At 60.3% G+C, this 23,844-nt stretch overlaps 1 protein-coding gene across 1 annotated transcript; it reads left to right on the top strand.

Annotated features, from left to right (window-relative positions):
- Positions 1 to 14,000: 14,000 nt before the first annotated feature.
- Positions 14,001 to 16,356, top strand: CDKN1C (cyclin dependent kinase inhibitor 1C; the record flags this gene model as incomplete). Its single annotated transcript, NM_001142510.1, is given in 4 exon segments — positions 14,001 to 14,063; positions 14,237 to 14,877; positions 15,414 to 15,550; positions 15,660 to 16,356. Coding segments are annotated over 3 exon segments (838 nt in total), but the record flags the coding sequence as incomplete, so codon positions are not given.
- Between the last annotated feature and the right edge of the window lie 7,488 nt (positions 16,357 to 23,844).

The following is a 23,844-nucleotide window of genomic DNA, read 5'->3' on the forward strand; positions in this document are numbered from 1 at the left end:
CCAAAGAGGGGCACGCAGGCTCAGATAGGACGTGGTGACGCAGAATGAGAGTCTGCAAATTCAACGAAGGAGGAGCTGGCAGGGTGTGTGGGTGGTGGCCGTCAGCTGAGAAGGAGCCAGGGTGTGTGCGGGGGGCGGGGTCTGGAGGGGAGAACCTCCTGGGGCTCAGTGTCGTGGCTCACACACAGGTGCGGGAGGGGAGGTCTGAGCTGGAGGTGCAATAGCATGTCTCCCGGGTCAAGACAGTATTTAGGGCCCTGATGCTGGCAGAGTGAAAAAGCCGGCTTAAAACTCAACATTAGAAACAAAACCAAACAAAACAAAACCAAAGATCATGGCACCTGTCCCATCAATACATGGCACATAGAAGGGGGAAAAGTGGAAGCAGTGATAGATTTTATTTTCTCGGGCTCCCAAATCATTGCAGACAGTGACTGAAGCCATGAGATTTAAAGACGCTTGCTCCTTAGAAGGAAAGCTATGGCAAATCTAGACAGTGTATTAAAAAACAGAGACATCACTTTGCCAGCAAAAGTCCCTATAGTCAAAGCTGTGGTTTTCCCAGTCGTCAGGCATGGATGTGAGAACTGTACCATAAAGAAGGCTGAGCGTTGAAGAATTGATGCTTTCAAACTGTGATGCTGGAGAAGACTCTTGAGAGTCCCTTGGACAGCATGGAGATCAAACCAGTCAATCCTGAAGGTGATCAACCCTGAATATTCATTGGAAGGACTGAGGCTGAAGCGGAAGCCCCAGTAGTTTGGCCACCTGATGCAAAGATCTGACTCATTTGAAAAGACCCTGATTCTGGGAAAGATCGAAGGCAGGAGGAGAAGCGGATGACGGAGGACGAGATGGTCAGATGGCATCACCGACTCAACGGACATGAGTTTGAGCAAACTCTAGGAGACAGTGATGGACAGGGAAGCCTGGCGCACTGCAGCCCATGGAATTGCGAAGAGTCGGACACGGCTGAGAGACTAAACAACAGCTTTGGGAGAGAAACCCAGGAGGGGACTGATGGGGGTGTCGTGGACCTGTGCCTGTTACTCTTGCTCTTCCCCAAGGGCTCACCTCAATGTCACCTCTTCAGGGAAGCCAAGGAGGTTTTGGCTGGAGCAGGACCAGGGCTGGGGGCAGGTCTCCAGAACAGCTGATCTTCCCAGCCCAGGTGCCGAGGAACCTACCAGAACTGGAGTCTGTGACATAGACTTTGGGGACTGCAGTCTGGGCAGGGACTTCTTGGAGGAGGGAGCAGGGACTGTGCCTCGTGTGGGTTCCTGCTCCCCTGTGGGTGGGGTCCTGGGACTGAGCCTTCAGGACTGGATCTGACCACGTCCCCGGCGGAGGGGCTGCCAGCCGCCGGGGGCTTCTCTGCTGGCCTCTCGTGATGCGGGGCCCCCTGGATCCAGGGTCCAGGCAGAGGCAAGGCTGCAGAGGCCTGGAGTCCCAGCTCTCACCCACTGGCTCTGCCCCACTCCCAGCCCAGTGCTAGGGTGCAAGGGCCCACATGGTGGGGTGGGGGGTCACTCCCTCCAGGGGCTCTTGCTGGCCGATGGCCACAACCGAGAGAGGAAGACAGCTTTGATGGGGAAGCACAGTGCGTAGGCTGCTGGAGGTGGCATCCAGGCCAGAGGCCTGCAGACCGGAGGCCCTGGAGCCCTCAGATGACCGCTGGGGTACACTGTGTGATGGCCACGCGCTCCTATGACCAGGGGACCCTGCTCTTGAGACCCTCAAGGAGGTGCTGACGGCCCCAGCTTGCCTGGGGCCTGGGGCTTCCCATGTGCAAAGAGGAACCGTCCTGGACAAGCAGGACCACCCAATTATCCTGCCTCTCAGGTCCCTGGAAGCCAGACAGACTCACACTGGGCTTTGACTACATGAGGACTGGGGGACGCTGGGGTGGGGGGCAGCCCGGGCGGCAGAGTCGGGGTGGCGTGGTAAGGTCGCAGGCCCCATCTCCAGGGCCCTGGGGCTCTGCAGGAACTGCAGCCTCAAGGGAGGGGTGTCCATCCAGGAGAGCCAGGGGCGAGTGGCCGGCCGCCAGTGGTCAGGCATGGGCGATGGTGGGAGGGCCAAAGGGCAACGTGGAAGCAAAAGACGAGCCTTCCCACTTCACAAGAAAGTGGGGCTCAGAGGGCAGAGCCACGCACCTGTGCACCAGGCCGGGAGCGGAGAGGGCCCGAGGCAGGACACGCGGTCTGGACGCATTCCTCTCCACGTGCTCCGGGTGTCACTGTCCCTGAGACAGGCACAGGCCTGAGGGACTTGGAGGGAGCTTACTCTCTGTCCCCAAGGACCACCTCCTCCCGTCCTGGGCCCTCATCTCCTGCTAGAAGGGACCGCCATGTTCTGACCATCCATCCCACGTCCGCGTCTCCCGGACCCTCTGCCCATCAGGAACTCAGCAGAGGATCCAGGGAGAAGCAGGGAGATTTCTAGGACCCAGAAGAGAAGCCACAAACCCCCGCAGCCCCGCTTACCCCAGAGCCCCGCCCTGGCCAGCACCGGTCTCCTCCCGCTGCCCGACGGCAGTTCCGTTTGGGTTCCGTTGGGGGCAGCCACACTGACGGCTCCAGGAGTGGCAAGCAGTAGCTGCCCATCTCTGCTCTGGGCACCCTGGGACCTGTTGGGTAGGTTTCTAGGGCCCCTGCTGCCTTCTGTCCCTGGGCCTCTGGTTGATGCCCAGCTCGGGGGTGGCCAGGTCTCACACGCATTTTGCAAATGGGAATGCCAGCTACGAGGGATGAGCTGGCCTGCCACCCTGCCCTGGCCTCTCTCTGCCCCTGCCACCCTGGGACTCAGCCCTGCTGGATGAACCAGTGAACACAGCCAGGGCACCAGTGGGACACCCTGGTCCAGGCCTTCATCTGACAGTCAAGGAAGAGGGCTCTGCAAGGCCATGGAGCCAACAGTGGTCAAGCGGGGGCCAGACCTGCTCTTCAGGCAGCCCTGCGGGGCCAGCATGTCCACGGCTTAGCCGGCCTGGACAAGTGTCTCATCCTCTCAAGCCTCAGCTTCCCCATCTGTGAAATGGTGTGTGTTCTCAGTCGCTCAGTCATGTCCAATTCTTTGTGAGCCCATGGACTATAAACGGCCTGGTTCCTCTGTCCATGGAATTTTTCAGGCAAGACTATCAGAGTGGGTTGCCATTTCCTCCTGCAGGGGGTCTTCCTGATCCAGGGATCAAACCTGAGTCTCTTGTGTCTCCTTCATTGCAGGCAGATTCTTGTTTAAAAAAAAGTATTTTTATTTACTTTTAATTGATTGATGATTGCTTTACAATATTGGTTTCATTTCTGTCATTCATCCACATGAATTAGCCATCAGTGTACATATGACACCCTTCCCAGTGGCTGAGCGGGGAAGAATCTTGCCTGTAGTGCAGAAGTTGCTGGAGAGGCAGGTTCCATCCCTGGGTCAGGAAGATCCCCTGGAGGAGGGCAGGGCAACGCGCTCCAGGATTCTCATCTGGAGAATCCCATGGAGAGAGGAGCCTGGTGGGCAAAGCGTCAGACAAGACAGAAGCAGCAGGCACGCACATACATATGTCCCCTCCCTCTTGAAACTCTCTCCCCCCCTCTACCCCTTCCCACCCCTCTAGGTTGTTACGGAGCCCTGGTTTGAGTTCCCTGAGTCGCACAGCAAATCCCCACTGGCTGTCTATTTACACGTTAGTGTATACGCGTCCCTGCTGCGCTCTCCACTCACCTCACCCTCTCCCTCCCGTGTCCATGAGTCTGCTCTCTCTCTCTCTGTCTGCGTCTCCATCGCTGCCCTGACGGCAGCACCATCTTTCTAGACTCCACATACGTGAGTTAATATTTGTCCTTCTCTTTCTGACTTACTTTACTCTGTATAATGGGCTCTAGGCTCATCCACCTCATTAGAACTGACCCAGATGCGTTCCTTTTTATGGCCGAGTAGCATTCCATCGTATGTACGTACCACAGCCTCTTTATCCATTCATCCGTCCACGGACACCTAGGTTGCATTCTCGTGCTCGATATTGAACAGCGCTGCAGTGGACACTGAGGTACATGTGTATTTTTCAGGTTCGGTTTCCTCGGGGTATATGCCTAGAAGTGGGATTACTGGGTCCTACGGTGGTTTTGTTCTTGGTTTTAAAGGAATCTCCGTACCATCTTCCACAGTGGCTGCATCAATTTACACTCCCACCAGCAGTGCAAGAGTGTCCCTTTTCTCCGCACTCTCCAGCACTTGTTGTTTGCGGATTTTTTGACGATGGCCATTCTGACCGGTGTGAGGTGATACGTCCCGATAGTTTTGATGTGCAGTTCTCTGATAATGAGCGATGTTGAGCATCTTTTCATGTGTTTATTAGCCACTCATATGTTTTCTTTGAAGAAATGTCTGTGTAGGTCTTTTGCCCGCTTTTTGATTGGGTGGTTTGTTTTTCTGCTATTGAGTTGTATGAGCTGCTTGCATATTTTGGAAATTGATCCTTTGTCGGCTGTTTTGTTTGCTATTATTTCCTCCCATTCTGAGGGTTGTCTTTTCACCTCGCTTATACTTTCCTCTGCTGTGCAAAACTTTAACTAGGTCTCATTTGTTTGTTTTTCCTCTTATTTCCATTACCCTAGGAGGTGGGTCATAGCGGATCTTGTGACTTCTGTCCACAATGTTCTGCCTGTGTTTTCTTCCAAGAGTTTACAGTTTCTGGTCTTATATTTCGGGGCTTCCTTGGGGGCTCAGGGGTAAAGAATCTGCTTGCAGTGCAGGAGCCGAGGGAGATGTGGGTTTGATTCCTGGGTTGGGAAAATCCCCTGGAGGAAGGCATGGCAACCCACTCCGGTATTCTTGCCTGGAGAATCCCATGGACAGAGGAGCCTGGCAGGCTACAGTCCATGGGGTCGCAAAGAGTCAGACACAGCATGCGTGGTCTTACATTTAGGTCTTTAATCCATTTTAAGTTTATCTTTGTGTATGGTGTTAGGAAGTGTTCTAATTTCGTTCTTTCACGTGTAGCTGTCCAGTTCTCCCAGCACGACTTACTGGAGACTGCTGCTGCTGCTGCTGCTAAGTCACTTCAGTCGTGTCCGACTCTGTGGGACCCCATAGACAGCAGCCTACCAGGCTCCCCCGTCCCTGGGATTCTCCAGGCAAGAACACTGGAGTGGGCTGCCATTTCCTTCTCCATAGCATGAAAGTGAAAAGTGAAAGCGAAGTCGATCAGTCATGTCTGACTCCTAGCGACCCCATGGACTGCAGCCTACCAGGCTCCTCTGTCCATGGGATTTTCCAGGCAATAGGACTGGAGTGGGGGGCCATTGCCTTCTCCGATTGAAGAGACTACCTTTTCCCAATTGCATATTTTTGCTTCCTTTGTCAAAGATAAGGTGCCCATAGGTGTGTGGGTTTATCTCTGAGCTTTCTACCTTGTTGCATTGGTTTATTCTGTTTCCGTGCCAGCACCATACTGTCTTGATGACTGTGGCTTTGTAGTATAGCCTATACCTTTGTAGTAGATACCTGAAATCAGGTAAGTTGATTTCTCCAGCTCCATTCTTCTTTCTCTCAAGACTGCTTTGGCTATTTGAGGTCTTTTGTGTTCCCACACGAATTGTGAAATTTTTTGTTTAGTTCTGTGAAAAATGCCATTGGTAATTTGATATGCGGGTGGATTCTTTACTGCTGGGCCGAAGGGGACAATGCTGATTCCTCCCTCGTAAGATACATATGCGGGTTTAATGGAGCAATCTGCACGCAAGTTGCGTGGCTGGGGGCGGCTGCCTGGCACAGAGTGGGCGTGCTGCCAGCAGGAGCTGGGTGCTAGCCAGGGCCACTGCTGAGCGTTGGGCATGTGTGCGGCGGGTTGGACAGCCTGAGCGTTAGCTGGAGGCCCACCAGGCACGGCGCTCTGCATCCAGTCACCCCTGGGTGGGGTGGGGTCCCAGCTGCTTGTTACGTAAAGACCGCTTCATCCCGTCTGACGATTTATTGGGGAACCGCACATGACTGGGTGGTACAGATGCTTTTGCTGAGGTCTGAGTCACATTGCCAGCCCGGGTCCCTGGGCTCGGAGCGAACGTCCAGGTTTTATTACAAAGGCAGCCAGTGCGGTCCTCAGGGCTCAGCCGTGCCTTGCCCTTCCACTAGGTCTGGAGGGAGAGACCCACCAGGAGGCTGCTGGCCCTTCTCAAGCAGGGCCTGCTAGGCCAGGCACACAGACACAGCCTCTGAGCCTCTTCGGGAGCCACGCAGATGAGAAAGTGAGGTACAGAGCGGTCACCCGTTCTTCCTTTGCCCCAGGAGGAGGCGGTCACTCTGCCCAGCTTCGAAGCCCGCAGACCTGCCCAGCCCGGTCCCTCCTGCTGTGTGAAGCCTACCAGCAGGGAGTGAAGTGGCAGAGGTGGAAAAGCCAGATGCCACCAGCAGGAATCCGGGCTCCCCGGCACTCTGGGGGCAGCTGTGGCTGGTGGCCAGACCCCCTGACCCCCAGCAAGGGCCTGCTGCTTCTCACCTGCCACCTGTGCTCCAGAGTCACGAGGCGCCGTCCTCCTGATTCCCCCCGCCTTCCACCTGCCGCCACCCCAGGCTCCTGGAGCCCTCAGACCTGCTGGGGCCCCCAGCCCCCAGCCTGGGGCCCCGTCATTACCCGCTTGACTGCCTCTCTCACCTCGTTCCCAGGCGCTGGCACCTGCCTCCACCACTCAAACTACGGGAGCCTGGACCCCCAGCTAGAAAGCTCCGGTGCTCCCTGGGCCTTCAGGATGAAACCAGTCCTGAGCCAGACGGAGCCCCGGGCCCTGCGAGCCAGCCCTCTCCAGCCCCCACCCGGCCCATGCCCATCTCCCTCTGCGGGGCACCAGCCGAGGTGGGCTGGGAATGCCCGGCCCCTTCCTTGCCTGAGGCCCCCTCCCTTCCCAAGCAGCTCCTCCTTGTCCCAGACCTGGACTGGCCCCTGCTGGGGGCTCCTGCTGGAGCCCGCATCTCCCCCTCATCGCACGACCCCTCCCCCCAGGAGCTGTGGAGGATCGGGGCTTGTGCCTGGTTGTGAGTGGCTTGGATGTGGATTGCAGGCCTTCCCTGGCGGCTTGCAGGCTTCCCTCGGGGTGTAGGCTTATTTTCGGGTGTGGACAGCTGCTGGAGAATGCGGGGAACGCAGGTCCTCTCAAGCTTGCGTCTTATCTGCTGCTCCCCAGTCAGATGCTCCCGCCTAAGGGGCCCGCATGTGCCCACATGGCTCCAGGCCCTGGCTCCCAGCCCAGAAACAAGGGTTATGATTACTGATTTGGTTGTTGATGTTATTAGGTGGATCAGAGTTCAGTTCGCAGACCAGGGGTTGAACCCAGGCATGTGCCAGGGAAAGTGCCCAGTTCAAACCACTGGGCCACCAGGGAGCTCCCCAGCTGCTCTTGAGGAGGGAGGGCCACGTGCAGCGGGCGCCGGGCATGCCTTAGAGGGGGCTCAGACCAGCGGCCCCAGTGGAGGGGGCGAAGGCAGGGGCGCTGGGGTGAGGCCTGGCCCCTGATGGGAAGAAGAGAAGGAGGGGGAGGTAACGGGGGTGCGGCAGGGAAGGAGGGAAGGAGTGGGGGAAGGGAAGGGCAGGGTCAGGCCTGGGGAAGGGGGTGGGGAGGGCAGCAGGGCCTCACCTGGAGTCTGCGGCCTCTGCCTCCCCACTCCCTGCCCCTGCCCCTGCCCCTGCCCCTGCTCCCTGGCTCCTGCCCGGCCCTGGAGACAGGGGAGGCCCAACACCACTTCCCACTAAGATGTGACTGACACCTGGGGGTGCTAGGTCTGTTTTGAAACAGGCTTCCCCGCTCCACAGACTTGGCCGGCTACACTGGGCAGACCCCCCCCCCCCCAATCTCAGACTTGCGACTCAGGGGTCACAGGGGATGAGGCCCTTGTCCGAGCCACCCACAGGGTGAGGAAGGGGCACGGTGCGCAGGCGAGCGCGCGGCCGGGGCTGGGGCACGGCTGGGGTCCCGCTGCGCTCTGGGCGGGCTGCAGCCGACGGCGGTGCCGCCAGTGGACACCAGGGGGCAGCAGGCCTCCAGTCTCGGGCTTCGGGGCCGCGGAGGCCGGGTGGGGAGGGGGCCGGGGCCCCGGGCGCCCGCTCACGTGCAGGACGGGCCCCCTCGCCTCAGCCCCTCGGCCCGGGCCATCGTGGCGCGGGGGCAGGGGGGCGGGACAGACACCCCTGGCGCCGAGCGCCCGCTCTGCCCAGCCCTGGTCTCAGGGGAGGGCTGGCTTTCACCTTCTGACCCCTGTCCTGATCAGCTGCTGCGCTCACCTTGGAAACTCGCCCGGGGGGAGTTGGGGAAACGTGAAGAAAGAGTGGACGGGGGGAGGGGACGGGTGGCGAGGGCGGCAGCGGCTCCTGCATCGGGCTGGCCGCCCAGTACCGGGTCAATACTAGTGCTCAGTGGGGTCTCAAACGAGGTCTCTCTGAGGCCCGGAACCCCCTCTCTTTTTGGGTGACGGCAGACCAGGTCCTGCTGGGGGGCGGGGCGGGGGGAAGCGCTCACACCTCCTCCCTGGCATTTCAGCTCCTACACCAGGTGGGGTAGCGGGAGCAGGGAGGGAGGTGGATCCGCGGTGTACCCGGGTGGACAGAAGATGCTCACGGGGGACCCTACTAATTCAAGAAGACGAGACAGGAAGGGGGGGCGTCGTGGGCCTGAGGTCTGGGGGTGGGGGCAGCTTATTCCCGAGGCAGGACTGTCCAGTCTCTCCTGCGGGAGAGGAGGGGAGCCTGGTGGGGCTCAGAGCTGACCACAGAGGGGGTCTGAGGGGGGCCCCGGGACCCTCCTCAGTGCCCGCCCCTTGCCCCGGGACCCCCTCCTCAGCCCTGGGAGGCTGTCTGGAGCCTTGTGTGACCAGGGTCTCCGAGGGCCGTTCAGAACTGAAGCCAGAAAAGTCCGCGGCAAGGTGGGGATGAGGGATCCCCCTGCTTGAGACTCCGGGGAGAGCGCGGAGAGCCGCCCCGGGCTACATTGGAGTTGGGGCTGGGGCGCTCTGGGGCCCAGGACTGCTCCTGTTCGCCCTACTCCCCGCCCAGGGCTGCCCAGTCTCTCCCGCCGATTCGGGGGAGGGGGGCGTGAGGACCCCGGCCGGGACCCCGAGCACAAGGCCGTCCCTGTAATCGGAGCTTCGGATTCGCATCGTGCAACTTGTGGACGCGTCAGCGGAGGGAGGCCGGCACCTGCGGAGGACGTGCCTGGCAGCGGCCCGAGAACAGCCCGTCCTGGGGGGGCCGGGGGCGGGGCGAGCCAAGCGCGGGAACTCGGTGCGGGAGGGACAGCCTGGCCGCGCGGGCGCTGGGCGCCGGCCAAGCGCGCCGGGAACCCTCCTGAGCAGGCGCGCGGGCGCAGAGCCGGTCGGGCCGCCCATCGCTGGGGGCTGCCGGTTAATCTGTAACTCTCCATCCCCCTTGGAGGCCCCGTCTTACAGAAGAGGGAAGGTGAGGCTTAGAGGGGCCTGCGGGGCCGGCCCGGGGCCTTGGTGCGGTTCACTACTGCGGGATGCGCCTTGACGCCCCAGGCACGCTGCGTGGGCTGGCGGAGGGCCTTGCCCTGGTGGGCGCCAGGTGGACAAGCTAAGACATACACGGAGGAAGGAAGACTTGACCCAGCAGGAGCATGGTCACCTACCTGGTGGGATGAACCTTAGGGGTCAGCCATCCCTGCAGGGCTTGGCAGCCATGTCAGGGGAGGTAACCTGTGGGCTCTTGACTTCTTTTCTCTCCTGCTTTCCTGCCTACCAGACCCTCAGAGGAGTCCAGGGGGCTGGGCCAGGGGCACGAACCAGCTGCCCTTGGGCGCTGGGTGACCACAGGCAGTGTGCTTAACCCGTCTGAGCCCTGGGCTCCTCTCTTGGAAAATGGGCATCCAAACATCTCCTTCTGCAGGTTCTGGAAAGGGTTGTGAGGCAAGGTGCCCAGCCGGGGTGCAGGGCAGGCTGGAGGTCGCTGACAAGTGCGGTGGGGGAGGAGCACAGGGCAGAGCAGTCATCTATCTCACGGATTCTAAACTGTAAAAAGTACAATTCCGACGTGAGGTCAGCGTTCACCGTGTCCCTCCAGACTTCTCAGATGGGACACCACTCTGGATAGCAGTTGGGGAGCTGCTGGGAGGGGCACAGACACAGAGAGGCCCAGAAGAACTGCGGGGGATGACCCCCCAACACACACTGGCCCAGTGGGACCCCCGGGGGAAAGGGGGATCGGGGGCAGCTAGAGGGGCGGCTGGTGGGGGACTCGGCCAGCAGGGGGCAGCATGCGGCTGAGAATGGCGCTTTCCAGGCACCAGGCTCCAGGCTCCCACTTAAGTCCAGAAGAGCTCCCACTCCCAGCCTCAGCCTCCACAGCTGTAAACAGAGCCCACAGCACCCATGACTGCCTGTGGGCCTCTGTGAGGACTAAACCCCGCCGGGGCCTTGACCACCTAAGCGGGAGCAGGCCCTTGGATCTTCCCCAGCCTTCGCTCCTCACCTAGACTGTGCCCACCTGGGTATACCCGGGCCATCTATGGGAGTGGGGGAACCAGTGTCTGTCACAGACACCCCTCATTTTCACAGTGGCTGAAGATGCTATAAAGTTCATTTCACACTCCCAAGATGGCCAGGTGGGTGTGCAGAGGGCGCTGCTGGGGCGGGGGGAGTCCCACGCTGGGGGGGCTTTCGGGGCTCCTGCCCCGAGGCGGAGGATTGCCCTGTGGGCCTGGTGGGGAAGCGGCCCCTGCCCACGTTCTGTAGCCTCCCCCTGCCCCCACTCCCGGCCGCTAAGGGCTTGAGGAGAACCACGTGGTTCAGTGTGCTTGGAGCAGAAGGCAGAGGTTTGGTGAGCTCGCAGCTTTTCCTGTGCCTTCCTCGGTTGGCCCAGGCGAGAGCTACAGTGATGTAGGATGCCAGCAGGGGGCCCGGTGCTTAGGCCTGCCACCCCGGCCCCCTCACCCCGTCCTCCCCGCTGTAAACAGGCTCTGCTCCCCTCCCCTCTTGCAGGATTTGGGGGCGAGAGTAGCCACACCCCTCCCAGTTCTGATGTCTGTACAAACCTTGTTCCTTTTCACTTGCTCTCTTCCTTCGGCTACATTTTTAATTACAAAAGTAGAGCCTGGTTGTTGTACCTAGATAGATGCTCGCTCTCAGAGGCTGTGGGCCTCTTCTCAGGGCAGAGCTCAGCTCCCCCTTACCCTCCATCCCAGGTTCAGGGAGGGATCTAGCCCACTCCTGGGACCAGCAGGCTCAGTAGGCCAGTGGGTACCACCCTGGGTCAAATTCTAGATCCCAGACTCAGAAAATCACCTCCCTGCACTAACAAGGTGGCCCAGAGAGGAGGTGTCCCCACGGCCCCTGGAGAAGTGTTCAGTAGGAAGTCAGAAGCCTGGCTGCTCTCTGCTCCCTCCCCTGTAGGACAGGTGGGGCTCAGCGAGGGGGGCCCCCGGGAACCATCCTGCCCAGGGCTCAGGTGCCCGAGGGCTCCACGGCTGTGGCGCTGTGTGACCTGGCGAGATGGCACACCCACCCCCGTCCGTGGAGATCAGGCTCTGAGTCACAGGCTGCTGGGCTTGTCACTGTGGAGGCCCTGGGGCCCACCTGCCTGGACTCAGCTGGCACCCGTGGAGGTGTCCTGTGTGCCCCGAAGTGGGTGGGGCGGCCCTCCCACGCCGTCCTCTGACGGTGCATGCAGAGGGCGGGTCACGTGGAGGCCTGGTTTAGGACCAGATCCCGATAATCTACCAGGCGCGTGCTAGGCCTTAGCCCTGTGGGGCCCTGGGCAGGCAGGTGCTCACACCAGGAGGCAGTCCCCGGGGGTCCAGAGCGGGGCTGGGAGGGTGGCGGCTTCTCAAAAGGAGACAGTCTGGAGACAACGCCTGGGCTGGGGGCTGGCCTTTCCCTGGCCTGTCTTCCTGGATGGCTGGAGCCGGGGCATCCTGACCCAGTGGGAAATCCTCGGGGCGAGGGCACACGGTTCCGCATTGTGTGTTCACTGCCTGCTGTGATCTGTGCATACGGCCTCTGGGGAGGCTGGCGCGGCCGTGGCACTCGGGTGGGGCGAGGCCCAGGCTGGGAGACACGAGCCCCGCCCAAGGGATCCACAGGGCCAGGGCAGCCTTTGTCATCTTGTTTTTTATTTTCCCGAAGGTAAAAACGTGTAGTGTCTGTACTTGCTGTGGGAAATTTGGACTAGAGTGTACAACAAAGAATAAAGAAATTGACACAAAGCATCACCTTTGGTCTTGCTCTCCAGAGCCAAGAGTGGTAACCTGCCCTGTCCCTCAGCTGGGTTGATGCCCCTCCCTTCAAACCTTGCCTCCCCTGAGCCACCTCCGGGGCGTCTGCAGTGTAATTCCCCGAGTGTCCCGGAACCCACAGGGGAGGCAGACAGGTGGGGTTGGGCCAGCCTCCTCTCACCTCCTTCACTGGGCCCTGGGCTCCCCCGGGTTCTGCTGGGCCCTGCAGCAGGCACCTGGCAGGTCACATCCCTGCCTGGGCTGCAGGAGGCACTTCCTAGGCTCTCAGCCCCAAGACGGGCTGGGCCAAGGCGAAGCAGATGAGTGCGATGGTCTCCTGTGACCCGGCTCAGAGAGCACCAAGGAGTGGGAGGCGGGCGGTCATGACCCTGCTTGGCAGAGCCTTCCCTTTCTGGGCTGGCCTCTCGGCCTGCCACTGTGGTTCGGCACACTAGCATTCTTAGGGGTGTACTTTTCAACTAACAGTGTTTATGGGTGCAAATGAAGGGGTGCCAGCCTTCCAGGATGGAGGAAGAGAGGTGCAGCTCTGGAGCAGAGCTGACTGCCCGCCCGTAATTTGGGGTTTCCCTTGGTGACAGAGATAGGGTTGGCCCAGAGGGTCAGCATTCAGCATAGGCAGTCAGGGGCCCAGGCTGGGCAGGGCCAGACCACCCCAGTGGAGAAGCCTCCAGTGCCCTGCCCACTGTCGAGCACTACAGCCTCTAGCCAACCAGCCTGGGCAGTCTGGACCCCCCGCCCCTGGCCAAGCCCTATGCAGCTGAGCACCCAGTTAGTGACGTGGTGATGGGCACAGCCAGTTTCCCATCCACGGAGCAGGGTGGGTGGCCTCAAGAGCTAGGGTCTTCAGACTCTGGCCCCAGACGACTACAGCTGGCCCTCAAGGTGTCCGCCACTTTGCCCTCGGAGAAAACAGGGGAGCAGAGCTTTCCCCCGCCGGGTCCCCCAGTTCCCTCTTCCTGTTAGCGCGAAGGCCTCCGGTCTACGGGTGTTAGCGCTCTAGGTGCGCGGAACCCCTGCAGGGACACAAGCTTTGGGCGTGGCTGGCCGCGCGGGGGCAGCCGAAGACCCCCTCTAGCTCCAGTCAGAGACGAGCCGTCCGCGGCGGCTTAAAGGCCCGTCAACTGGCACCGGAGGCCCAAGGCCGAGCGCAGGCGGCCGGGCTGGAAGACCCCCGGGGGGCCAGTTGGGCCAGGCTGCACGCCGGTCCTGCCGGGGGTCGTCGCCCGCCAAGCCCGAGAGGGCGCGCAGGCTGGGGTGGGGTGGGGGGTCCCGCGCCACCATCGCCTAGCAGCCCCCGCCTCGCAGACAAAGGAGCCGGCGGGGGGCGGGAGCGGGGGGGGGGGGCCGGGGGGATGGGGCGAGGGGGCGGGGCGCCGCGGTGTCACGTTACCGCCCGCAGCGCCCTTTAACTCCGGCCCCGCCCCGCGCCCCGCCCCCACCCCCGCCGCCGCGCGCGCCCCGCGGCCTGCCAATCGGCCCTCGCGCCCCGCCCCGCCCTCGGGTGGGTGTGTGCGCGGGGCCAATGGGCGGCGGGCGGGGGCCGGGCCGCCGGAGGGGCGGGGGTAGCGCGGCGCCGGCCAATCGCCGCGGTGTTGTTGAAACTGAAAATACTACATTATGCTAATTGCATCAGGGCCCGCGCGCGGGGGGGGTGGGACCCTCGCGTATAAAGGGGCGCGCGAGGACTGGGCGTTCCACAGGCCAAGTGCTCTGCGCTCGGTGGGTGCCAGCCAGGCCAGAGCCAGCCGAGCGAGCGAGGACAGGCACAGAGGGGGCGCGGCCAGCGGCCGGACGACACCGCGAGCGAGCCTCAGGAGCAGTCAGCGGCCCGACAGCCAGGTAGCCGCCGCGGGACACTCCCGCCGCGTCCCTGTGCAAACGCAGACTCCCGCTGCGCGGGGTCTCACTTGCGCGCGGCCCCCGCCCTATTTCCCTCCCCTCCTCCTTTTCCTCTCCTCTCCTGCCTCCCGGCCCCCGCAGACCCCGGACACGTCCGACGTGTGTCTCCGCAGAGCATTGGCAATGGAGCGCCTGGTCGCCCGCCGCACCTTTCCCATGATCGCGCGCACCAGCGCCTGCCGCAGCCTCTTCGGGCCCGTGGACCACGAGGAGCTGGGCCGTGAGCTGCAGATGCGCCTGGCCGAGCTGAGCGCCGAGGACCAGCGTCGCTGGGACTACAACTTCCAGCTGGACATGCCACTGCGGGGCCCCGGGCGCCTGCAGTGGACCGAGGTGGACAGCGACTCCGTGCCCGCCTTCTATCGCGAGACGGTGCAGGTGGGGCGCTGTCGCCTGCTCCTGGCGCCTCGTCCCCGCCCGGACGGCGCGGTCAATAGCCCGCCTCCCGGGCCGCCGGCCGATGAGTCCCTCGACGGCCTCGAGGAGGCGCCGGCGTCGCCGTCCAGCGGCCCGGCCGTAGCGCCTGCCCAGGCCGCGGCCCCGGCGCCTCAGGAGGGCGCTGAGCAGGAGGCGGTCCCTCCGCCGCGCGGCCAGGAGCCCCAGGCCGAGCCGCCGCACTCAGGGATTTCGGGGCGCCCCGCGCCGGGCACTGCCGCCGCTGCCACCAACACCGCCGCCAGCGGCGCCGCTGTTGCCACCACTGCCGCCGCCGGAGGCGCCGCGATCAAGAAGCTGTCCGGGCCTCTCATCTCCGGTGAGTCCCGCGCGGCCCCGCCCCGGCCCGGCTCGGCCCTGCTTTGTCCGGCCGGCCGGGTTCCCCGGCCCTCGGGGGCCTCGCTTGGTCCCCGCCTCCTCCGTGGCGTTAAAGGGCCCGCAGCGCGCGCGGCGAGGCTGCCCCTGCACCCCGTCCCCACCCTGTGGTCGTGCTCTCGAGAGGTTCGCCCGGGAGGGTTGGGAGGGCGCGCCCTGGTCCCCTCCGAGCACGATCCTCGCCGAGGCCGCCGAAGCCCCTCCTCGGGCGCGGCCCGGCGCCCCGATCGCGGCGCGGAGGGGGTTAAGCGCGGCGGTAGCCCCGGGGGGCTTGGCCGCGGGACAAGGGGAAATGCTTACACAGCGCATTGCGCGGCGACGTAAACAAAGCTGACCCGCCGCGGACCTCGGCGCGGGCGGGGACGGCGCCCCCACCGCGGCCCAGCAGCCGCCCGCGCGCCCCCCCCACGCCGCTCAGGCCCCTTCTCAGACTCCCCGGCCCGCCCCGCCATGACCGGCTAGGCGTGCTGTCGCCCTCAGACTTCTTCGCCAAGCGCAAGAGACCCGCGCCCGAAGCCAAGGCGTCGAACGAGGTTCCCGCGGGATGCGCCGCGCCTGGCGCCGCTCCAGCCGTCGGCTCGGCTGAGCAAACCCCGCGCAAGCGGCTGCGATGAGAGGTGAGGGCGGCGGCCGCGGCGGGGGGTGGGGGTGGGGTGGGGCGGGGCGCCCCGCGCGGTCCTCGAGGCCCCTGTGTCGCCCCTCGCTCACCGAACTTCTCTCCCGTAGCCTCGTGCCCAAAGAGCCCTGACGGAGCCCGTTGGGCAGCGGACAGGAGAGGAGCGCTGGGCCTCGGCTGGGACCGTCCATGTAGCAGCAACCGGCGGCAGCTGCCGCGAGCAGCGTTCGGTTTCGTGTTTAAAGTTTGACAACTGTGCAATGTATTAATAACGTCTTTTATATCTAAATGTATTCTGCCCAAGGAGTACACTGGTCCCAAGGTGTAAAGCTTTAAGAGTCATTTATATAAAATGTTTAATCTCTGCTGAAACTCAGTGCAAAAAAAATGAAAAAGACAAAAAAAAAGGAAAAAAGAAAAAAAACCCTGTATATTTGTACAAAAAGTTTTTAAAGTTATACTAACTTATATTTTCTATTTATGTGGAGGCGTGGGCCGCTCTGCCACGCCGCAGCTCGGTTATTGGTTATGCCAAAGGCACCTCACTCGCATCTGGTTATCAGCAAATGTAAATCTATTTTTTGTAGCGTATTCTGGGGGAGGGGTCACTCACAAGCTATAGCTGCCGTACAAGCCCATCTAGCTTGCAGTCTCTTCGCGCTTTCGCTGTCTCTTCTTACTATTATGATTATTTTAAACTTGAAGACAAATCTGTTTTTTTAAAAAATGGTTCCTGAGCCGTCTGCACCACTGCCCCGGCTCCTCGTCCGCCGGGTTCTAAATAAAGAGGCCGAAAAAATGCTGCAACTTAGCTCCTGTGTGCCTGTACTGCCTCCAGCTTCCGCCCCGGCGCCCCCCAAAAGTTAGGGAGGCAGAGCTCGGGGGAGCAGCCTAAGAGGGCGGGGGACGACCGGGACTTTCTCCTGGCAGCGCTGGCACTCGCCCACATGCACCAGGGCACTAATTTAGGGATGAGCGGCCCCGCCCTTGCTTTCCGTTTATCACACACACGAACAAGCACACACCCCGTGTAGGGCTCTCGGAGAGGAGACCAAGACTCAGTTTCTCTGGCTCCGGGGAAACCACCCACACCCCGGCTGCCCAGTGGGACTCAGGTGGGCACCGGCGGGGGCCGGGCTGGCCGCAGGCCCGATGAGCGGGACCTGAGCTTTTAAAGTTCTCGAGACCTCGCACAAGGTGGAGCCTCAAGCCTCTCCGAAGCCCCCAGCTTCGTGGGCACCGGTGCCCCCCAGAGTGGGGCCGCAGGACCCAGATGTATTCCTGGCCTGTTGGGCCCACAGTGGGGGAGGGGCGGGCTGCGGGGGGAAAAGGGGGAGGAGGAGACAAGGGGAGGCGCCCAGCGGCAGGTGGGGGCGGGGAGGGATGCGATGCGCCTCGGCTTCGGTGGAAGAATTGAGGGCTCAGGGCTCGGTCCACGCGCGCAGCCATCAGCCTTCTCCTCTCCAACTGCTCCCTTTTAGTCAAAAGAAGTTTATTATATATATATTTTTAGTAGCTGACCTATAAACCCCTGAAAATTACGGCTTACAATGGAAAGGGTGACGAAAAAGAGCAAAATCCGACGGCTAGCAGTATTTTTGTTGGTGCCTCAGACCAGGGGAAGCAAAGACGCAGTGGTGCATTTTTTTGAGTTAACTGTTTTTGGACTGTTTGCGACACTGATGTCCCCCACGGCTCAGGGTCCTGGAGGTGCCCTTACCCTCCCCTAGCTGCCTGAAAGGGTCGGGGGGAGGGAGATGGAGACTGGTCTCCAGGCTCAGCTGGGGCTGAGAAAAGCCCCCACCTGGGGACACGAGAGTGGGGTCCCTGCTGCCTTCAGCACAACCTGAATACAAGGAGGCCTGCCATGACTTCAGGCTCCACACCTCTCCTCCAACGTGGGGGTCTGCGCTACGCCTGCCCCCCCTCCCCCCACCGCACACTGTGTGACCAGAAGCCGGTGAAGCCCCGCCGAGGGGGTGAGGGTCGGGGGAGCCATCAAGGGCAGCGACGCCCTGCCTGAAGGAGACTCGTGACTGAGGACAGTCTGGCCAGGGTGGGCACCTCCCCACCCCCAAACTCAGTGCCGCCCAGGCATCCTAGCCCCTGTCTGCCTCTCACAGCCCTAGCCCCCGCCTTGGACCTGCGGATGCAGCCCCCTGCCACCTGGATTCCTGGTATCGCCGAGGGTGGCTTTCTCAAAAGCAGCGCCAGGGCCGTGTAGGGATGGGGGCTAGTCCCTCCCATAGGGGAAGGGGCTGCACCAGAGACCCAGAGGTTGCTCCCCATAGGGAAAAAGCCCTGCGTTTTGACACATATGTGTGACCAGGCAGCTTATTTTGGACCAGGCTGGGAAGACAGAAGGTAGGGCCTTTAACCATAAACCAAGGAAGGGAAGATAAAGGGGCAGAAGCTGAGGAGGGACTGCCCTGGGCAGCGGTGGGCAAGGCGCATTAGCTGGGTGTTCGGGCATGGGCTGGCACCCATGTGCCAGGCGGGACGGGGCCTGTGCGTGGACCAAGGCCGAGAGGGAGACGAGGTGGCGCACTGGAGCCGGAGGGTCCTGGTGAAGCAGGAGAGTGGGGCCAAGAGGGCCGCGTAGGGAGGCCTTCCCCAGAGTGGCCTGGCCTGATTGGTGCACGTTGCCTGGGCACACAGTTTAAGCATTATTCAGTGCAATGGTTCCTTTTAGGGTATGCTTCCCGGGCCTCCTCACTCCCTGGTGTCCCCCTGGTCTCCTGGACCTTCCTGGGTCTGATGAGCTGGAATAACTGCTGGATTTTGACTCTAGTCAGTAGGGAGCCCCTGGCATGGGGCGGGTTGATTCATGGGAGACTGAAGCTGAGGCAATTTCAGAAAGCATCCTAAGGCTGCTGGGACGGGAGCAAAGCAGTGGCCACTTAGGGGCTCCTCTGGCGACCCAGGCAGAGGTACCAGGTCGGCAAATAATTCCAGTGCCTCTGACATGCCAGGCCCTGCCCGGGACCCCAGAGACACAGCGGTGCAGGAAAGGAACATGGCTGTCTGTTCGCTGGAGCTGCCTCCACGGTGGGAGCCAACCCCCTAAAACCTCATGAGTGAGCTCCGGGGTGGTGTGAGGAGTGCGCAGAGCTGAGCCTGGGGCCTGGGGGCTACTGTCTAAGGGAGGCCATGTGGGGAAGCCCTCTCCCCACCCCCACAGCAAGTGCTACCTGAGCTCGGTGGACGTGAGGGGTGCAGGTCCCGAGGACTAACTGGGAGAAGACAGTCACAGGATGGGGAGGACCGGTGCAGAGGCCCTGAGGTCTGAAGAGTGGACCAGAGGGGCCAGAGGGGGGCTGCAGAGGGTGAGCTGTGGGATACAGTGGGAGGGAGAGCGGCTGGGGTTTGCGGGTGGCCTGGGCTGGGACTGGGAGTGTGGGGCCGGAAGGCAGGCAGGGGGAGGCCTGTGGGGGCCTGGTCCCAGGCACAGGTGAACGTGGGCCATTCCAGAGCTCAGGAACCCTTTCCAGAGGAAGGGAGAGTCCCCCCACTTGGCCACGTGACTTGCTCTGGCCAGTGAAGTGTGATTGGTGTGACGCATGCCGCGGCTGAGCTGAAGTCCTTACTCCCCTGGGCAGGGGGCCACCTTTTCACCTCTCTGTTACGAGACCAGCAGGGTCCCAATGGGCTGCCCCTTCTGCTGACTTGCAGTAGAACCCGCCCCCACCAGGATGGGACTGTCGAAGAGGGAAGTCCTCCGTAGCGGTGTGAGCCACCAGCTGAGATTTTTGTTACGCAGCATAAGGTAAATTAAGCTGACACAGACAGCTTTTTCGAAGACCCCAATGCACTGTTTTAGCTTTCCAGGAATGATAGCAAGGCCCCTGGGTGGTGGCGTCAAATTGTCCTGGGTGCTTGGACACATGTCTGGAAACTATGGTGCCTCCTCTTTGGGTTCTCCCTTCACTGTCCCATCGGCGCCAACTCCAGTCTGCCATATTGAAGGTGGGAGGCTGAGTCTTTCAGCGTGGGAGGGTCCATGTCCTCGCTGGTTGCTTTCTGTTCTGTGGTAGAGTTTGTATGTGCTATATAAAGGGTCCAGTAGGTACACCAGACTTAATTTTCTTGGTCTGCAAAATCATTGCAGATGGTGACTGCGGCCATGAACCTGAAAGACGCTTGCTCCTTGACCGAGAAGCAGAGACAAACCTAGACAGTCTACCAAAAAGCAGAGACATCACTCTGCCTACAAAGGTCCATCTAGTCAAAGCTATGGTGTTTCCAGTAGGCAGGTATGGATGTGAGAGTTGGACCATGAAGAAGGCTGAGCGCCAAATAATTGATACCTTCTGACTGTGGTGCTGGAGAAGACTCTTGTGAGTCCCCTGGACAGCGAGGAGATCCAACCAGTTAATCCCAAAGGAAATCAACCCTGACTATTCACTGAAAGGACTGCTGCTGAAGCTGAAGCTCCAATATTTTGGCCACCTGATACAAAGAGCTGATTCACTGGAATTCCCTGATGCTTGGAAAGATTGAAGGCAGGAGAAGCGGATGACAGAGGTGAGATGGTTGTATGGTATCACTCATTCAATGGACATGAGTTTGAGCAAAGTCTGGGAGATGGTGAAGGACAGGGAGGCCTGGCGTGCTGCAGTCCACAGGGTCACAAAGAGTCGGACATGACTGAGCGGCTGAACGAGGCACCCCAGGGAATATCGGGGCAGAGGAGCTGCAGGTGGGATGGAAGGATCTGAGGGCAGGACGGTGGGCCTTCTGCAGGGATAATGGCACTGTGACCTGGCTTCTGACTCATCCCTAGATGTACGCGCTGGCTGTGTGTTCAGCCCCACCATGGGGACCCTCCATCCTGAGCTTTCCCGAGGTGATAGGACTGATCACAAGGTATCACCCGAATGAGACCCCACATGGCACTTCCACCTCTCTTCCCAGGCCCCACACTGAGCCGGCTGGGTTGTCAGGGGACTTGGGCCCTGGAAGTGAGGCTCACATTCCCGCATCTCAGCGTGCTGGGCCATGAAGGCATCGGCCCCCTCCGCAGGGAGGTTGGCAGTTGGAGTTCAGGCGAGTGTTTCTGCAGGTCTTGCTCTGGGTGGAAGAGACCCGTCTCATCCCTGTGCATAGAGGCCCCACCTCCAAAGGCTGGGAGATCCAGAGGGGACAGCCCTGGCCCCTTGCCTTAAACACACAACTCTGAGGGGTTGTCCCAGCTCTGGGGTTTGCAAGGGATTGGCGGAGACCTTTGTCACATCTGCATTCAGAGCTCAGCTTCTCCACTTTCCGAGCCTGCTCTTTCACTCCCCTGTATGGGTGAGTCTGAAAGTGGTCCCAAGTGAAACCTCTTGCACACACACACACACACACACATCCACACACACACAGTACACACACACACACACACACGTCCAGTAACTCGTCTAACTTTTTTATTTGCTAAAGGAGGAAAATTATCAAAATTTGGGAATGAGTCCCAGTCTCAGATTGAGGGCAAAACAAGGGGGCGGCAGAGGATGAGATGGTTAGATAGCATCACTGACTTGATGGACATGAATTCGAGCAAACTCTGGGAGATAGTGGAGAAGAGAGGACCCTGCAGTCTGTGGGATCACAGAGCTGGACACGACTTAGCCACTGAACAGCAACACAGCCTCAGAAATTAAACTGTGTGCCCACAGTTGGGCGTGATTTTTAAAAATCTTTATTTATTTATCTGGCCATGCCAGGGCTTGCGGGATCTTTAGTTGAGGTATGTGAACTCTTAGCTGAAGCACGTGCAGCATCTAGCTCCTCTACCAGGGGTTGAACCTGGTGCCCTGCTTTGGGAGCGTGGAGTCTTCACCCCTGGGCCACCAGGGAAGTCTCAACCATACTTAAGTAACCCCAGTCACTTATTCTGAAATTTAACGTTGGTGTTTTTTCAGCCTGGAAGTGAGTTTTTCAGAGGTGGTGAAGGTACAGACTGTACCACTGGCGTGTGTCCCTTAGACTGCGACAGGGAAAGGGCCTTTGGTGGCCTGATGGCTTTAAGAAGAAATGCTGTGAACTTAGGCATTGCCTGAGCCCTGGGATTGGGGTCCCCCAGGAGCCAGCCCGCTTCCGTGCAGCACGAACGTGTGTTCACATCCCCATCAGCCCTGGAGCCCAGCCGGGGTCATGCCCCTCGACGCTGGGGCATGGAGTTGGAGGAGCGCTGGCACCTGGCCCTTTTCTCCCACTGGCCTGAGAACTGCTCCAATGATCTCTTGCCAAGTGAAAGCCATCCCAGTGCTTTGTGGTTTGAAACAACGGTTTTGTTGATACCTAGGCTGTGATGAGTCAGGAGCTCGGGAAGCGCTGGCAGGTAGCTTGACTCTGGTGTAAGGGGTATCAGCTAGGGTGGTTTGATGGGGTTGAGGGTTGAATCCCAGGCTGGCTGGCTCACTCCCACACCCGGCAAGGCAGAGCCGCGCCCAGCTGGGGCCTCCCCTCCTTCCCGTGGGGTGTCTCCTCGGACCTGCTTGGGCTTCCTCGCAGCGTGGCTGCTGGGTTCTGAGCACTCGTGATCCAGGTCCTGGCAGGAGCGGCAAGGTCTGTAAGAGCCGGGCCTGGGGTGTGGAGTCCAGACACCTCTGCCCCGTCTGACCAAACAGATGCGTTGCCCAGGAGTTTGTGACCGCCCTGGCCAGGGTGCCCTTCCCGACAGTCCTCAGCCCCGGTGCTCGGTGAGTACCCGGCGTGCTCTGCGGTTCTGCCTCAGGACTCACAGGACAATTGCCGCTGCTGTTCAGCTGATAAGTCGAGTCTGACTCTGTGATCCCATGGACTACAGCCCACCAGGCTCCTCCATCCATGGGATTTTTCCAAGCGAGAGCACTGGAGTGGGGTCGCCATTGCCTTCTCCGTGACAGTTGTTACCCAGATGAAAAACAAAATTTCCTTCCGCAGGGAATTTTTAGTAATAAGCAAAAACAAACAAACCAAAACAAAACACTGAGTACTTCTTGTGTTTGAACGGACCAAGCGCCAGGGGTGGCTGGATCCAGGCGAGAATCAGAGTTGGGGGCACATGCCCCCGCCAGCAGGGACCCCTCCCCACCAAGACCACGGAAACGGCAGCATGACAATACCTGAGAAGGACATTTTGCAGCAGCCCTTTCCGCCTTCTTTCATTGTACATGTGCATACTTTACACAGATACGCAACACATAATAGGCATTTCATATGTGTGTATCAGTACAGAGGACACGCATATGTAGCATTTCTCCTTTTCTTTGTTAACTTTGTAGCTAGCGCTCTAGAGTATCGCTATATTACTACATAGTATCACTTGTACCTCCTCTAAAAAAAATGCTTAGGGAACTTGGAACCTGCAAACACACACCAAGTTAACAGAAGTGTACCATGAGCTCCACGAGCTCACCAGCCAGAGTCAACAATCGTTAACATTTTCCTAAACTTGTCAATTTGTTTCCCTCCCCCAAGTTTTAACTTTTTTTTTTTTTAAATGCAGTTTGTTTTAAAGCAGATTCCACACCCTGAATCCTCTCGAGGGGTAAGTCCATCCCTACCATGGGGTGGGCGTCGGTCAGCAAGTGCCTTGTGGACCCTCAGGGCCGAGGCGGCTGTGGTCCGGCCCTGCCATCAGGGCAGTTTGTCCAGAAAGCACTCCTTCCTCGCGTCCTAGATGATCATTGCTGGCTTCCAGGGATGGCCCTGGGCTTCGTTTGAAAGTGGCACAGAAACCTTGCTGACGTCATGCCAGTGCTGAAGCAGAGGCCTGGCACAGGGGGCCTGTTTGCCGACAGTCACCGCCTCCCAGAGGGCCTCCTCTGCAGCCTCCCACTGGGGGGACGGTCCGTGCCTGGCGAGGACATCCAGAGTCTGCCCTCGAGTCCTGGTTGCTCTTCTGAGCCTCTCTTGAGTCCATTTTTGGTGACTAAAATAGAAATTCTAATAAAAATGGGGCTGTCGCACACGCAGACCTCCCTGGGGAGGAGTCTGGCTGGGGTTTGAGACAAAGGCAAGTGTCTGTCTCCTCTGATTTCCTGTGCAAACCTTCCCCCACAACTGTCCTCCTGCCCCAGGGGATCCCTGTGTGGCCTGTTAGACCCCAGGGGGCAGGCACTGGGTGTCAGGACCCTGGACCCAGCTCCCAGCTTGTGATGGAGAGACCTCTGCGGGTTGTGATGGTGCTTTAAGCTCGGAGTCAGGAGCCTGATCAGGAAAGAGAGGGCGAGGGACCGGATCTTGGGGGGGATGAGAGAAAGGAAAGAAAGAAGAAGAGGGAGGAGGGAAGGAGGGAAGAGAGAAGAGGCGGGAAGGAAGGGAGGAGGA

Source organism: Ovis aries, chromosome 21, assembly GCF_016772045.2.
Source record: "Ovis aries strain OAR_USU_Benz2616 breed Rambouillet chromosome 21, ARS-UI_Ramb_v3.0, whole genome shotgun sequence".
Lineage (NCBI taxonomy): Eukaryota > Metazoa > Chordata > Mammalia > Artiodactyla > Bovidae > Ovis > Ovis aries.